The sequence below is a fragment of the Parasteatoda tepidariorum genome, chromosome 5, assembly GCF_982258835.1.
Source record: "Parasteatoda tepidariorum strain Cologne lab strain chromosome 5, Ptep-v5.0, whole genome shotgun sequence".
Taxonomy (NCBI): Eukaryota; Metazoa; Arthropoda; class Arachnida; order Araneae; family Theridiidae; genus Parasteatoda; species Parasteatoda tepidariorum.
In genome coordinates this window covers 110,041,267-110,056,636 of record NC_141759.1, presented here as the reverse complement: position 1 = coordinate 110,056,636, position 15,370 = coordinate 110,041,267, and the positions used below count along the sequence as shown (strand labels likewise).

Here is a 15,370-nt window from a genome sequence, read left to right as displayed (position 1 = left end):
GCAACGATTTGTCATTTATGTTTTCTGCCCTTTTAAAGATGTTTATTTATGTCCTAAGTTTTGATTTGTTTTTCTCATTGGAATCTTTACGATTCAACATTTTAACATTTAAAGAATTTTACTTGTTGTGTGGACTTTTAATTAAATCAAATACGCATCATCATTTCTCTGAGTAGAAAAAACAAAAATTGATGCAGTATTATAGAATTGAACGTAATAATTGCTACTTTCCGATGTTGTTATATGGAAAATGTGAATTATGCTTTTCACTACCTCATATGAGAGCGAAAAAAGTGGTCTTACCCATCCCAATGCTCTAGAACATAACTTCAGTGAAATTCAGCAGTTCAGTTCTACTTTAAATCCCAATATCTCAATGGAAAATGCTTCATATAATTTTAGTGATAAAGAAAACTTCAACTCGACATCCTCAGCTTTTCTGAACTGGACTTATTGTTTCTATTATTTGACAGCAACGCCAAATCATGCTCTTTTTCAGATAGCCAATGTTTTTCTTTTCCTTTCTTACTTGGCGCCAGTGGGTGTTCATGGTTTACTTTTCCTTCGATCTTGTTTGATGTTGGGTTCTCTTTTCTTTGCTCTGTGGGGTTGGATTGTTCTATGTGCCTTCGATACCTTCCTCTGGAATGCAGTATTCACATTAATTAATTTCATACATGTCATTATACTTTTGTACATACTAAGACCAGTGAAATTCAATAGAAAGTTAGAAGAGATCTATAAAGAACTGTTTCAACCCCTTCGAGTTTCACGTCATCAATTTAAACGAATTGTTCATTGTATGCGGGAAATAAAGAGCTTGAAACCTAAAGATCCTTATTGTGTTGAAAATGTAACTAAGGTGGATCGCCTTTCCTTGGTTATTTCTGGCAGGTAATATTTAGGGAATAGTTCCTTATTGGCACCTGTTCACGCCAACTACTATCACCAAGGCACAGGAACATGTTTGTATTTGCAAAAAATATGTTGTGGTATGTCTAGGAGTTGGTCTCCAGGGATCTGTCCAGGCCAAATATACTACCGTTCAGCGGTAGACAAAATGGTAGTTTCATAAAATACTTTTTCTTAAAATTTTATTTTTGCATCCCTAAAAAATCGATAAATCCATATTTTTGTGTTGATTTTTTGATATAATTTTTAATTTTCACAAATTATGCCTAAATTTTTACAAAATGGGTACCTCTCAGAAAAACCTAGACATACCCCCGGTCTCCTTCCGTGATGCTTTTTTTTTTTTTTTTAAAGTTCCGGTTGCACGGTTGTCACCAAAATTTGGTGCAGTAACTGATTCAAAAATATTTTTAATAATCAAGTAAAACTCGGTGAAATTTTTCATTCAAGATCCTGTGACAAAACTTGATAATATCTGTATCGAGGCCAGGATAGCCTGGTTGGAATGGCAGTGGGCTCATGTCTAAGAGTTCGTGGGTTCGATCCCCGCCGGCCGAAGACTCCCTGTGAAGTAAATGAGGACTGATGAAAGTTAAATCTGTTGAGTCACTATATCCTCCATGTTCCCATAACAAATGAATACCTCTGGGTGTACTGGTCCAGGAGTTTCCGTGTCTTCTGGATTGGTTCAAAATTACAAGTCTAAGGAGTTGAACATTAGTAGTCATGAACCCAAAATCGGATCTGCTGTTCAGCGACGGATATTAAATTCATTAAATAACTGTCTCAGAGCCGTGGTGGCTTATGAGATAGAGCGTTCGCCTTCCAATCAGGTAACCCAGGTTGAAATCCCAGTGATGGCTGGTCAATTCCTCTCCATGTTATGCAATTGGGGGTCAGTTTTATCAAAAATATCCGTATCAGTAACTACCTGGACTTGTGTTAATACAATTGCCAACTATCAGAGATAATTTGGCAACGATACAAATTAATGTTTATTCATGTTAGTAACTGAATAAACATTACAGCATGGGACAAACTTGAAAAGTGGAAATAGGGCCAACCACTATGTGTTTATTTTTAAATTTATTGTAGTATAGCAACTGAGCAATTTTATTTGCCGCCTCATTTATTTCTGGTGGCCTGAACAGGTACTAATATTGAAATAAATAAAAATCATAGTATATACTATATAGGATAAACTTAAACATGTTAAGTTTGTAGTTACCTTTGGAGAAGCCCTTACATCAGGGTTTGCACAAAACCTAGTTTTTTTTTTTTTTTTTTAAGAGCACAACCCACCTGAGTTTTCTTATATCTAAACCCAGGCTTCTTCGGGTTTTATTAGAGTTATTTTAAATATTTTTCATGATCCTAATGTGATTTTCAAATATTTATCACTTGTTTTGTTGCAATTTAAACATTGATTACGAAAGTTTTAAACTGTTTGGTTATTATTTTTATAGGATAATAACGAACAAATTGTTGCATTAAATTATTAAATTGAAAGATCCCAAAATTTTTCACTACATTAACACAGATTTAGTTACAGTTCTATTTTATTTAGGTAAAATTCAGTTACCATTGCATTTACCTACAAATTTTTTTTTTAAATTTCTATTTAACTTTTTCTCACTATAGAGTTATTTAAATGTTTGTTATTTTGCTAAATGATTGTTATTTATGTTCTGTAAGAATAATTATAATTAACAATTTTGTATTTTTAATTTTAACTGTAAATTTTGACTGGAAACTGTTTAAGCTAATTTAGTTATTTCTGTTCTCCACATGTATTTTTATTAAATGTTACATAACAATGTAATAATTACAGGATTACTTTATATAATAAAAGAAATGCAATTTTAGTTTAGATTTTAATTTGAAAGAATAGAAATCGAGCCACGTTAATAGTCCAGAATAGCATTAAGAATGCATAATAAATAACTATTGCCAATAAATGCCTTTAAAGTTAGATAAATAATTTGTAAATTTGGTAAGTTAACTGCCATTTGCCAGTATGAAAAGATATTACTTACTATTCATACCCTACAATTCTTTTAATTCTATTGTAAATTTTATAAGTACAAAATAATTCATCACACTTATAAAATAAATCTTATATGAGTATTATAATTAAATGCTTTCAATTAATAAAACAGATTACTTAGTTGGTTTTATATTAGTTTTGTAAGTTAAGCATTGTAAGGTATAGTGTGTCTAAAATAAGAACTCCCCCAGACATTCGTCTGAACCAGTGGCCGTGACTATGGCAATGAAGTATTACTTTTTCAAGTAGGGGTGCAGGGTCACTGTTTTGGAGTGGTCTCTGGTCGGTGAGAGAAAGGGAATCTCTTTCTTCGATCTATTGTGTTAAGTCCAGAGATGATTATGCTCCAGAAAAAATACAGATTTTTTGCTGACCGCGATCGGAAAATCCAAGATCCAAAACTTTCAAGAAATCATCAATCACATCTATGTAGAAAAATTCTTGTATATTTTATTTAAAAACATTAGAACTAGAATTTTTACTTGTCATCTCTTTCATTTGTAAATATTTTTTTTCTGGTAGAATGATAAATGTGATTAGTGATAAAAGTAAACTTATACATAATTATTAATTTAAATTACGACACATATAATTTATTTAGAATTTCATGTTGTGAAAATATCAATGATTTAAATTTATAAAGACATTAATTTTTTGAAATGCGTCATTAAAGATTTTACCCAAAAAATTTTTGAGTTGGGCTCACAATCACCCTTGTAAGTCTTAGAGTGAAGCTACCCTCCCTAAAATGCACCATTCTTGTTTCCATAGCATCAGATTGCCTCAGACTTCGTGGCGGGAGGAGTTCTAAGCTTAGACAAACTATACTTTAATGTTCACTTATTCACAAGAATGTTATTATATACTAAAATGCTTTATTGATTTCAGACTTGTTGTTTCCCAGAATGGCCGTCCTCTACACATTGTGGACAACAAGCAATTTTTGGACTCTCCTGAATGGTTTGGAGTATGTACGAATGATACTTACCAGGTACTACCTTATGTACATTGTTATGCTGAAAAACAAAATAATAATTTATAGTTTACTCGTGAGAGCCATCTGAATTTTGAGGATTTCCCTTTTCTGTATTATGAGGGAAAATTAGCATTAAAGAATACTTTTCTATCTTTTTGACAAATTTTGTATGTTTTCTTTCAATTGTTATTTTTATTTATTTTATTTTCAATTGTTATTTTATGTATCTGTATTTTGTGATATTTAGCAACTGCTTGACCAATGAACATGAGGAATTTAGTAACGTTAACAGATTTCATTTTAAGCTGACCTGCCCCTCTCCCACTTGAATCTTTTAAAAAAATTTCCAAAAATTCTTGTCCTATATTAGGAAACTTATGTTTATAATAATGTAATCCTTAGTATTTGAATAGATGCCCCCTCTCCACCTGGCAGTCTAAGGGTGTTTATTATCACTAGAAACTATTTTACGTCTAATCATTATCAATTTGCCTAAGAGAGAGTTTCGGGTATTTTAAAAAGACTGCTAATTCAAGAAGGGAAAAAAAATTAGTAAATAAGCAATTTTAGGAGAAAGCAGAGTTTGAAAGAGCCTATCCCCGAGCTCCCTTAGGTTTTTTTATTTCAGTCATTTCTTTTTAATGAGCTCAGTTTACTTCTTGATCGCCTTTTCAGTGATTATTTATACAGAATTTTACATTGTTTAAAAAAAAAAAGCAATATTTTTAAAACAATACACAAATTATTTTTTTCGTTTCACACCTTATTTTTACCGATTTCATCAGAAATCCAAGTGACATTTCTGCAGTTGTAACTGCCATTTAAAATCCCGATAGATTTAATACGATTTTCCGACTTATTCAGTTGTTTAGTTTTGAAAATCTTCATATTTTTAATATGTTATTTCTATGAATCTCGAAGTTGAATCACACATTTAAATAATAACTTTTTAGCAAGCTCTCTTTGTGCCAATGAATTACTGTAAATCCAAGTTATTTGTCTTTAAGACAGTTTTTCTATATGATTTTGAAAGTCCTGTATTTTTACTACCATATTATTACCACATGCGAGTTTCAAATCTCCCACTTAAATAACCACTTTTTGGAGCACTTTATTTCTGCTGATTTCATCATAGATCCAAGTTGTTTTTTAAGCATATTTTTTTACGGATATTGTTATGCATTCCCACATGGTTTTAAATAATTCTGATATTTTTATTACGAAGTACAAATTTTAAATCATGCATTTAAATAATTATGTATTGACATGCGTTATTCACATTGATTTCATCAAAAATATAGGTGCTTTTTTCTTTAATTAGTTTTAAGTGTTTATGAGGATCTCGTTAGTTTAACTGCAATGTTATTAGAACATGCAAGTAACTAATCACAAATTTAAATAATAACTTTTTGAAACAATGTATTTGTGCACATTTCATCATAGCATGTTGCAACATGAAAAATTCCAAAAGTGGATGCAAACGCAAAATTGTAAACTGCTTACTGTTTTAAATTTTGTGTTGCTAGAGTTATTTTTTTAGAGTAAAAGAAATTACTATTTAGCATTCACAAAACCTCTAATAATTCAATAAATAGACATATTTTAAATATATCCTACACCAAATAAATATTGAATCTTATTTTGTACTATAACAGTTTCTTTTAAACCCTATAAGTTTATTTCAATGAAAAAATTTGTATTTATATTACTCATTGAAATATTTATTTATTTTTTTATATGTAATATTTTATTCTCTCTGTGAGCATTGCAGATTTTTTTTTTTTTTTTGCTGTTAGAATTTATTTTAAAATTAGCTTTAACATTGTTTGATATAATTTTAAAAAATTCTCCAATATTTATATTTTTTTGATAAATATATTTTTGATAAAAACGAAAAAATATTTTTAAAAAAATGCAATTTTTTTCATTTTTGAATAAAATTTAATAATTAAGAGTATTTAATTTTCTGTAAATATTAAATTAACAGATAAAAACTTTAGGGCTTAACATTAATGTTTACTTAAAAATTACCATATTTGTCGTCAACATGTTTAAATGCGCATGCGGCCCTTCATTAGTCAACTTGCTTTGCAAGTGGCTCTTCACTCAAAAAGGTTGTCACCCCTTTTTTCTAGTTTTTCATTATTAACAACTTAAGTTCGATTTATAATTAATTATATATGTGTGTATATATATATATATATGTATATATATTAAGTTATGCTGATAGTTTTGTGTTAATGCAGCTTACTTAATATGTCTAAATCCACAGTGTTGATCAACTTACAAATTGACCAAGATCATTGTGCAGTTCTTGTGTGACGTAAATAAAATACTAGTTCATTTAAAAGATTCTAAAATACACATTTGAAATCACAAAAAGATTAATTTGGTTTATTTTCTTTTTTTAAAAACTAAATAAAACTTATGGTGGAAAAAGAATTGAAAAGGTGAATAAAAATGTCTAACCAAGAAGTAAATGCCTGTTAATTTAGGTTAATAATTTTCATTGTTATAGCCAAGTTGTCAATATTCATAATCAAAAATTTGCAACTAAAAATATTTTAGCCATTATAAATTTGTAAAATTATTTATATGCATTTTGATCGTTTAAAACCTACTTTTTTTAATTATTCAGCTATTTTCACTAATTCAATTTTTTTAATTAAAATATTTTAATCAATTATTGAAATGTTTTGCTTATGTATGTAAAAAAATTTAATTAATTTTTAAATCATCTGCTCGCTCATCAAGGATATTACAGGAATCCCATCAAAGGACAAAAAAAATTTTCAATACAATTAATAATACAGGTTTTATTTATAATTATCTTAGGTTATTTCTTCCAAAATAATAAACAAATTGAAGTATTATTGATATCACACTCTGTTGACAAACTTTGTGACTAATCATGAAATCTGGAAGGTATTAATAATATAGTTATCTAAGCAAAATATAGAATAGTTTCTTTCACTTCGGTTTTTCTTAATTTTTAACGTTAAATATTTTTAAAACACCTGGTTTTTTTTCTCGTTTTGTTAAGAAAGTACAGTTAAGTGGGTTGATTTTTTTTTACTGCTAATAATGCAAAGAAACAGTATCTCTTTTGCATTTCTGAGAATATTGTAAAACAGGTATATTGCTAAAATGTTACTATAATGACTTTACAAAATCTGTGACAACTGATCAAATCAACTTAAATTCATAGATTCTACTTAAGATTGTGTCAGGTACTGGCACTAAAGATTCTTTTATGTTGATTTATTAGTTTTTATTCACTTATTAATTTTTACTAAGTTATATGTTTTATGAATTAAAATGAGGTTCCTATGGTTAGTTTTACTACCTTACATATTTATTTTAATAGTGCTAGCTTAAATGGTAATTTAATATTATTTAATCAAAATTTTACTTCACTAACAATCCATTATTTTAAAATAATGTAAATGTATGACCTGTTTATCTATTTGTTATTCAATATTAAAAAAAAACTTTTAAAAAATGCTTATCAAAGACTTAAAAAAAATTAATAATTTTTACTCTATGCATGAGGTAGTATTTAAACAAACATATTAATAACTCCTTCTGTTTAATTGTTTTTTACTTCTATTTAGCTATTATTTTAGATATTATATATATATATATATATGTAACATAAAAATATTCAATGAATTTTTTTATATTATTCCTTTTCTGTAAATCCTTTTCTTCATTTATTATTCAAAACGAAATGGTTTCTCACACTTTTAAATTCACATCCTGTCTTTTAATCTATTTTTGGTTCAAGTATGCATTAATTAAGAGTAAGAATTTTTTCCTTTGCTCTTTGTGGAAATCACATGACCTATTTAATAAACCAATTAAAATTACTAAGTTTCCCCTTATTCCCTAAAATGAAGCATTTTACAGATTTAGTTTGCAAGATTTTCCCCAGCTTTTATTGAGCAGCATGACGATTTAGTGCCACTCTCTCTCTCTTTTCCATCATCACATCATGATTAAATAAAATTAATTTGCTCTTTTTAAAATCCTGTGCCTGCTTGTTCTGCTCACATGACTGCCACCATTATATATATATATTCTTAATTCTGCTATCTTTATACCTGTAACCTGAGAAACCCTTTATTTCAGGTGTCTATAACTGCTCTAGAGGAAAGCCAGGTTCTTGTGTGGCACAGAGATAAGCTAAAATTGTCTATTTGCAATGATTCTTTTCTCCAAGCTGTGTTTGACAATATTTTGGGTAAAGATGTTGTGAAAAAGTTATTGCTTGTATCAGAGACATCTTGCAATGGGAATGGATTTTATGTGTGTGAAGACGTCGTTGCGGAGACTACTAAGCTACTTGCCAAAAGTAAAAACAAACCGGGGCAAACAGGTTTAAGTGTACTTCTTTCTCGACAAGTGAAAAGTAAGATTTGTTCTTTTTTCTCTGCAGCTTCTAACTATTTTAAGCAGGGCCTTTTGGTCTGTAAATTTTATTGCAATTTATAAAGCATAATGCTTTTAAAAAGTGCTTTCAGGTGCTTATTTTTGGTTTTCATTTTTTATAAGCCCTTAAAAGGTGCTCTTTTCATTAGACGTTTTAAAAAAATGCTTAATTTTTCCCTTTTGAAAATGGAATTTTTTCTTTTTTTTGTTGATTTTCACCATGTATTATGCAAAAGCGTGCTTTTCACTATCCATTCAACCACAATCCATTTCGGCGTACTGTCGGTCCATAGCCTATGAAAGCGGTAATTATTTTACATGTTTGATGAAATACTTATGAGTCCACATGTGCATCTACTTAGCTGGGATCATTGAGATTATTGTTGCACCTTGATGGGCAACTCTGTTGCATTTTGCAAGCTATTCTCCAATTTCAGACATTTTATAATGTCTAATATAATCAAGAAAAAGAAAGGAAGTCAGAAAATAGTTATTTTATCATGATCATGTTAAGTCTTTAAAAATTATTTTGCATTTTGGTAGTGTATATAGTGCATTTTTTTGAGTGCTTGAAAAGTTCTTAAAAGGTGCTTATTTTTTGTTGAAAAATATGGCTACGCACCCTGATGAATCATTTTTTAGATAATGAATAAAATCATATATCATATAATAAAATGATATATTGTTTTTTATATAATGAATGAAAATATTTAAGAGTTGTAAACGTTATTGCCGAAGCTTATCCCAAATTATAAACTTAATTATTTAAAGTATTGGAAAACTTTAAAAAATACATTTATCCACTTCGAAATACTTAGAAATTTAGACATGAGAAAAATATCCTTTTAATTGTTCTTCTTTATAATTAGTCCCTAGAAGTAATTGTCCATACCAAGGTGTTTTCTTTGGGTTTTTTTAACATCTATTTACTAGATTGTGCTGTCTTAAATGGCAAAGGTACAGGTTTTGGCAAACAGTTTATGATGTCTCGTTTACTCTAATTAAGTGAAATTTATTTGGTTCATTGCTACTGCTATAAAAAATTTATCATCTTAAATTTACTGAATGTTTAATTAAGTGTCTTAGGACTGTAATCAGAACGAATGTTTGTGATTCTAAAAAATAAAAAAGTTATAATATTTGTGACAATAGAAAAAAAATGCAGTTCGAGTCTCTATAATTTGAGTTTCCTGTAAATTCGAGCTAGTGAGAAAAAAAATCAGGCTTGTTCCAAAATGATGAACACTTACGCAACGCGTGTAACACTTACTATGGCAGGTTTTTATTTATGTAATCTTCTACATTTTGTAATCTTCTCCTGGTTTAATTGAAATTCTCCTGGTTTTTGTACATTTTAGAAAATTTCCTAAAATTGAGTAAGTTTTCTAAAAAGTCCCTATTAAAATAGAATTTTTGTACGGATTATTTCTTGCTTGAATAATTAAATAATTATTACTAATACATAATGAACCAAACCTCAAAAAATCATTTAAAACTTTTTATTGTTCGAAAATTTTCAGTTTATTTTTATTCCGAGCTATCTTTTTAAATTAATTAAAAAATCTTTTAACTATCTTTGATTAATTAAATGCCCGTTAATATTCGAAATTGTGAGGAATCATAATACATAATATTTCAAGTATGTTTCATGTCAATCATAACTAGAAAATATTGCAGATTTTCTATTTTGATGACAATAAATATCCCTGAAATTCCCTATGTATAAAATGTTTAGTACATTTTGCAACAATTATCATGAAATTAATATTATTTTGAAAATCCACTGGATTTTTTCCTATCCATGTTGGCAGCTTTGAATGTAATATATTTTTCAATTAAATACTGAAATTGCTTTTTCCCATTTATTTAAATATTTATTAAGTTTTATGTTCTTGAAAATTCGAGGTAAACTCGATTCTCTTGACCTCGAATTATCGAGACTCTTCTGTATATGAAATAGAATAAATATTATTTTTCAAGGAAATGACTGGTGCAATCTGGTGAACATCCTCCAACTGTGCCTCCTAATATCTGTTTTTAAATGGTTCAGTGGTTATAAATATTTTCTGAGGGATCTGTTTATGATAAAATAATTAGTTTCTCCCGAGCATTTACATTAGCTTATAAATAGTTAATTTATTGATTAACATTATATCTTTACATAGACCATTTTCTTTTTAGTGTCCATCCTTGTAAAAATGTTCATCTTAGTTATTTTGTGTTGTTATATATTAATTTTCAGTGAATTAAATAAAAAAATCAAGACATCACCAACCAATATTTGAGTTGAAAATAAGCCTTTTAATATCTTCTAATATTTTTAGTATATTTCATAATATTAGCTTTGTCGCATGTTAGCGAATTTTCCTTTTTAAATCTAGAAATCTCTTCACGCGAATGACAATTTCTAATAAGCAGTAAATGGCTGAGGGACGTCACAGGACGAGAACCTATCAACGAATGCCAGATTTTTTCTCCTCGGTTTTCAAATTTCGACGCTGAGTGTGTAGCAGTCAGTTCATTTTTTGAGGGGGTTCTCGAAGAGGGTCGGCCTGATGGCCTTGATCATTGATGGATCCATCAATCAGATAAGTACCCCATTTCAATTAAAATTTTAATTTTTTATTTAATTTGCTGGAAACTGATATATAACAGTGTCAAATGAAATCAACTAGATAACCCTTTGCTAACTTTGAAAATTGATAGGTGATGAAGTATCAATTTATGTGTAAGACGATATAGTGAAAATAAAAATTTAATCTTTTTCAGATCGAGAAACCAACGTTTGGACGCTTGCCAAAAAAGGACACGGAGATGTCGATGCTGAAACTTCAGTTTGAGAACTGCCTCTTAGTCATTTGATGTCTTTTTTTTCTTTTCTTTTGTTTGAGAAACTAGGTCATATGCATGAATAGTATTCTCTAGGGCTACTCTCTATATTTATGAGATTTTATAGATGTTATTTGAATCGAATGTATTTTTAATGTGCTAATTTATTTCTAACCTAGCATGAATCTCATAATATTGTAGATATATTTTTTATATATAGAGCTTTGCATTTATTTATATGTCTATACAGTCAAACCTCTTATTGCAGATAACATTATTGAAGAGCATATTTGAATATCATGTTTAGCGACATTTTGAAAACCTCCATCTTCAGTGTTTTTGGTCTCTTTAATCCCTTATTTATCTAATTATTAAAAAATTATTAGAAATGTGCTCAATGTTTTTGTCCCATAAAATAATTTTATTATTTAATATTTTTTCTTATACTATGTAGATATTATATTTTTTATTTATTTATATTTAAAAAAAAAATTAATATTCAAAATTTATTTTAATTTGGGACTTACATTACAAGACTTTCCTTAAACCACATTATAAGATTTCAGTTAAAGTTTTAGCATTTAATACTTTGTTTTATAACTAATTGAAATTGTCAATGGATTTTAAAGACTTACTTTCAAAATTGATATAGATAGAAAGCTGAAAATTTAAAATAAAACAGAGGAATTATAAAATGGTACCTTTAAATGAAATATCAACTAAATAATTCCATAGCTGATGTTAAACTTTAGATAATCATGTGTTGTCAACTAGTAATGATAAACTTATTACAGGGACAGATAAGTCCTGTTGAAAATTTTGTTCTTTTTCAATGTCAAGTGGAAATAATATTAGTGTGTCTTAAGAGTTCCACCAGTGCATAAAGGGTTAAAAATGCTTTTTCTTCATTGTTTGGTGCTTAGTTTTTTTTTTTTTTTTTCAATGACCTTTTTTTTCTAAAATGTACTTATTTTTGGCAACTAGCAGTCATTATCTGCATATTTATAAAAATGCAGTAAATTTATCTATATATTTGTTATAAATATATTTGTTGTTAATTTTTATATTTTTTTAGTTTATTTTCTGAAAATATGAAACACTTGTGATCATTTTTTTTTATCTTAAATAATTTACCTCAAAAAATTCTTTTTAAACTTTTAAGAATGTAATGTTTATGCATGTATTACTATCTTTGATAGATATACTTAATGTTGAGTCACATAATTCTATACAACACTAAACTGCCCATTTCAAGACATGCCTTTTAAAGATTGCTACTGTATCATAATTTGAGAAAAAACTCTGAACATGCTGTGTTAAATCTTTAAATATATCAGTATTCTGGGGGGGGGGATTATTTTATCATTGTAAATGCTTTCAAAGTAACTCATTTTGAGAAATTCACTAAAATGTTCTCAACATGTTTATTCAATGAAGCTCTTCAATTGCCTGCAAAAATATTCTGCTGATTCACATGAAGCAGCTAAAATGTTGTGATTAAATGTGTGATTTAGATGTCTTGAGTCCTATTTTTTTTTTTTTTGCTATCAAATATTTTGTCATTAGTATTTTTTAGAATTTTCTTTTCAATACACATATTAATTAAGAAATAACTTTGTCCTTTTGAGAATACCATTCTAGAAAACAGAATGAAGTTTTGTATAAAGAGTGTGTGCTCAAGAATAGTAATGAAATCAAGAATAATAAAGAATAACTTTACTCTATGTCATTCTAAAAAACAAAATTTTGTAAGAAAAGTTTGTCATCAAGAATAATGGAATCTATATCTAGCTCTCATTGTTACAAGGCATTTTTCAAACCATCTTTTTTTTTATTAAGATCTTAAACCTTGTGTTTAAAATTTATTATTAATTAAGCTCCAACTAAAAATATTTGTTTGAGCAAAATTTTTTATCAGGAATAGTGAATGCATTCAAATACTGTGCTGTCTTGTTACAAAACACATTCTCTAAAGCTGAATTGTTGATACCTCCAAGCTTTTTAAAATACTGTGCTGCTGGTTTTCATGCTAAAAATGACATTAAAACTCAATTTTGAGATTTTTAGTTTAAAAATCAGTTTTTACTAAGAAAAAGTATTTGTTGCCGTAGTAACTGTAACATGACGCATCAACTTCAACCCTATTCTTTTGTGCATACACTTTTATACAATATGGGAAGGGGATGAAATGTTATTTTCCAGTATATAAAGTTGAACTAAACTTGGGTTAATCCGAATAGCTTCTGTCACATTATAAATGTAAAAAATATTCATTTTGTAACTAAAAGAAATGCTCATTCAAATTACAATCGAGATGTGTGGATTTTAATTCAAGTGGGGATGATGAAAAATTTTAAACAATTCTATTAAAAAGTACAAATGAATAGTTCTAAAAAATTTGATGATTGAGTGCATAAGGAAAAGTATGACTTTCTCCTAAATAAGACTTTCAATCAACTGTGATTCGCTTTCATTTGAGTAAAGATCAGCGCTTTGTCACAACATATGAAATATTACTGAGATTTAAATTAATTGGTTCATTATACAGTGGGTTATGCCTGTATCAATTACAATCAGAGTTTTTGGAGTGTTAGCTTTGGTGGTTCATAACATATCTGCCAACATTGGAGAAATAAAAATGAGTTAAGACATCATGCATAATCATATAAGTCAAAAAGAGAAATTCGGAGCCATCAAGGCTCTTCTTAAACTATTCACTAAACATACTGCAGTAGCACCATCTGTTGAGGAATAAGAGAAGTATTTTTGCCATCAGCGGATATTTTATCAGGAAAATAAATTTTCTTAAAATTTCTTCAACAAATACAGAGAAATTTGAATTTGAGAATATATGGGTATACAAGAGTCTTTGTTAGAAAACAGGAGACTTAGCAGGTTTGTCATAATAACTATTAAGACTGAAAGAAAAATCAATAAGATTATCGTTAATACTTATCTTTTTTCTCTTCTTGTTTCAATGTTAATTATTTTTTCATGTTTTATTTCAAATTTTGTGTTTTTTTTTTCATAATTAAATTATTTTAACTGATTGGTCTAGTTTTTCTTTTTTGGTGCTCCTCACACTATTGTATTGATATGACTATATTATACAATATCAGAAAGCATTAATTTTTATTTACATGAGTTGATAAAAAGATTTATCTTTTCATTCTTAAATTTTTTAATTAAGTAATTTTTTTTTTAAATTTAATTTTTTTTCCTAATTTTGATTTTATTAATAAATTATTATTTTAAATAATTATTTCTTATCATTTTTTATTTTAATTTTCTATGTTCTTTTCTTGTTTTCTGTCTGTATTTATATGCTTTGCAGCGGAATGTATTGAGCCACACCATCTTCAGAAGTCAAAATTTGCCTGCAGTCAGGCAGAGAACTATTATTAAAAAAATAAGGTTTACCCAAATATATGCGTTGAAAAATTTTAATTCACAAATTTGTAGACAAAAATTTAATGCATGTTGTTTAATTTCAATTTGAAACACATGAAACTTAAAAAGTAAAATGGAGATTATCTGTTTATCAAAATTGCTAAGCTGATAAAATTAGGCAGATTAAATTAAAGTTTCTTTTTCAATGAACACTAGTTGAAATACATCATTCCAGACCCCCGAGGCAAAATCGCAGAACGTTGCAGAGCTCGTGCAGAAAGATGTTTTCTTTAACTAAGTAAAAAAGAAAAACCATTACCAAAACTTCTTAAAAACAATTGTTGCTCAATGATGTTTTATTAATGAAGGTATCAGTTATTTATTTATTTCTTTTACTCTTTCTGTTCCTTAGACCTAAAATAATCAGTTCATTTTTATAGAAATTATTGATTATTCTAGCTATTTGAGTTAGGCAGCATAAATTGATAGATAAACATTTCAATTTTTAATTAGATTTTGAAATGTAAACTATTTGCATTTTTTTTATTTATTTAGTGTATCTTTCAATTTAAATAATTAGTTACGTGATTAATTGGGAGGATTAGTTAATGATTAGCTTTACTAAAGGTAAAGAAAAAGAGATTTAACCAAAGAAAGTATTTAGAGTGAGAAAACAATCAAGATTTAATTTCTGTTTTGTGCAATTGTGTTTCATTTTATATGTTTAATAATTATTAAAAAGACATAGTGTATTTTTTTTTAATGAATAAAGTCATCATGTTTTT

At 27.8% G+C, this 15,370-nt stretch overlaps 1 protein-coding gene across 1 annotated transcript; it reads left to right on the top strand.

Moving 5' to 3' along the window:
* The first annotated feature begins 10 nt into the window (after positions 1-10).
* LOC107445746 (popeye domain-containing protein 3) lies at positions 11-11,606 on the top strand. The gene is made up of 4 exons (XM_043055135.3): positions 11-894; positions 3,848-3,950; positions 8,067-8,346; positions 11,136-11,606. The coding sequence occupies exons 1-4, from the start codon at positions 260-262 to the stop codon at positions 11,204-11,206; spliced, it is 1,089 nt and encodes a 362-aa protein (XP_042911069.1). The 5' UTR covers positions 11-259; the 3' UTR covers positions 11,207-11,606.
* The last annotated feature ends 3,764 nt before the right edge of the window (positions 11,607-15,370 follow it).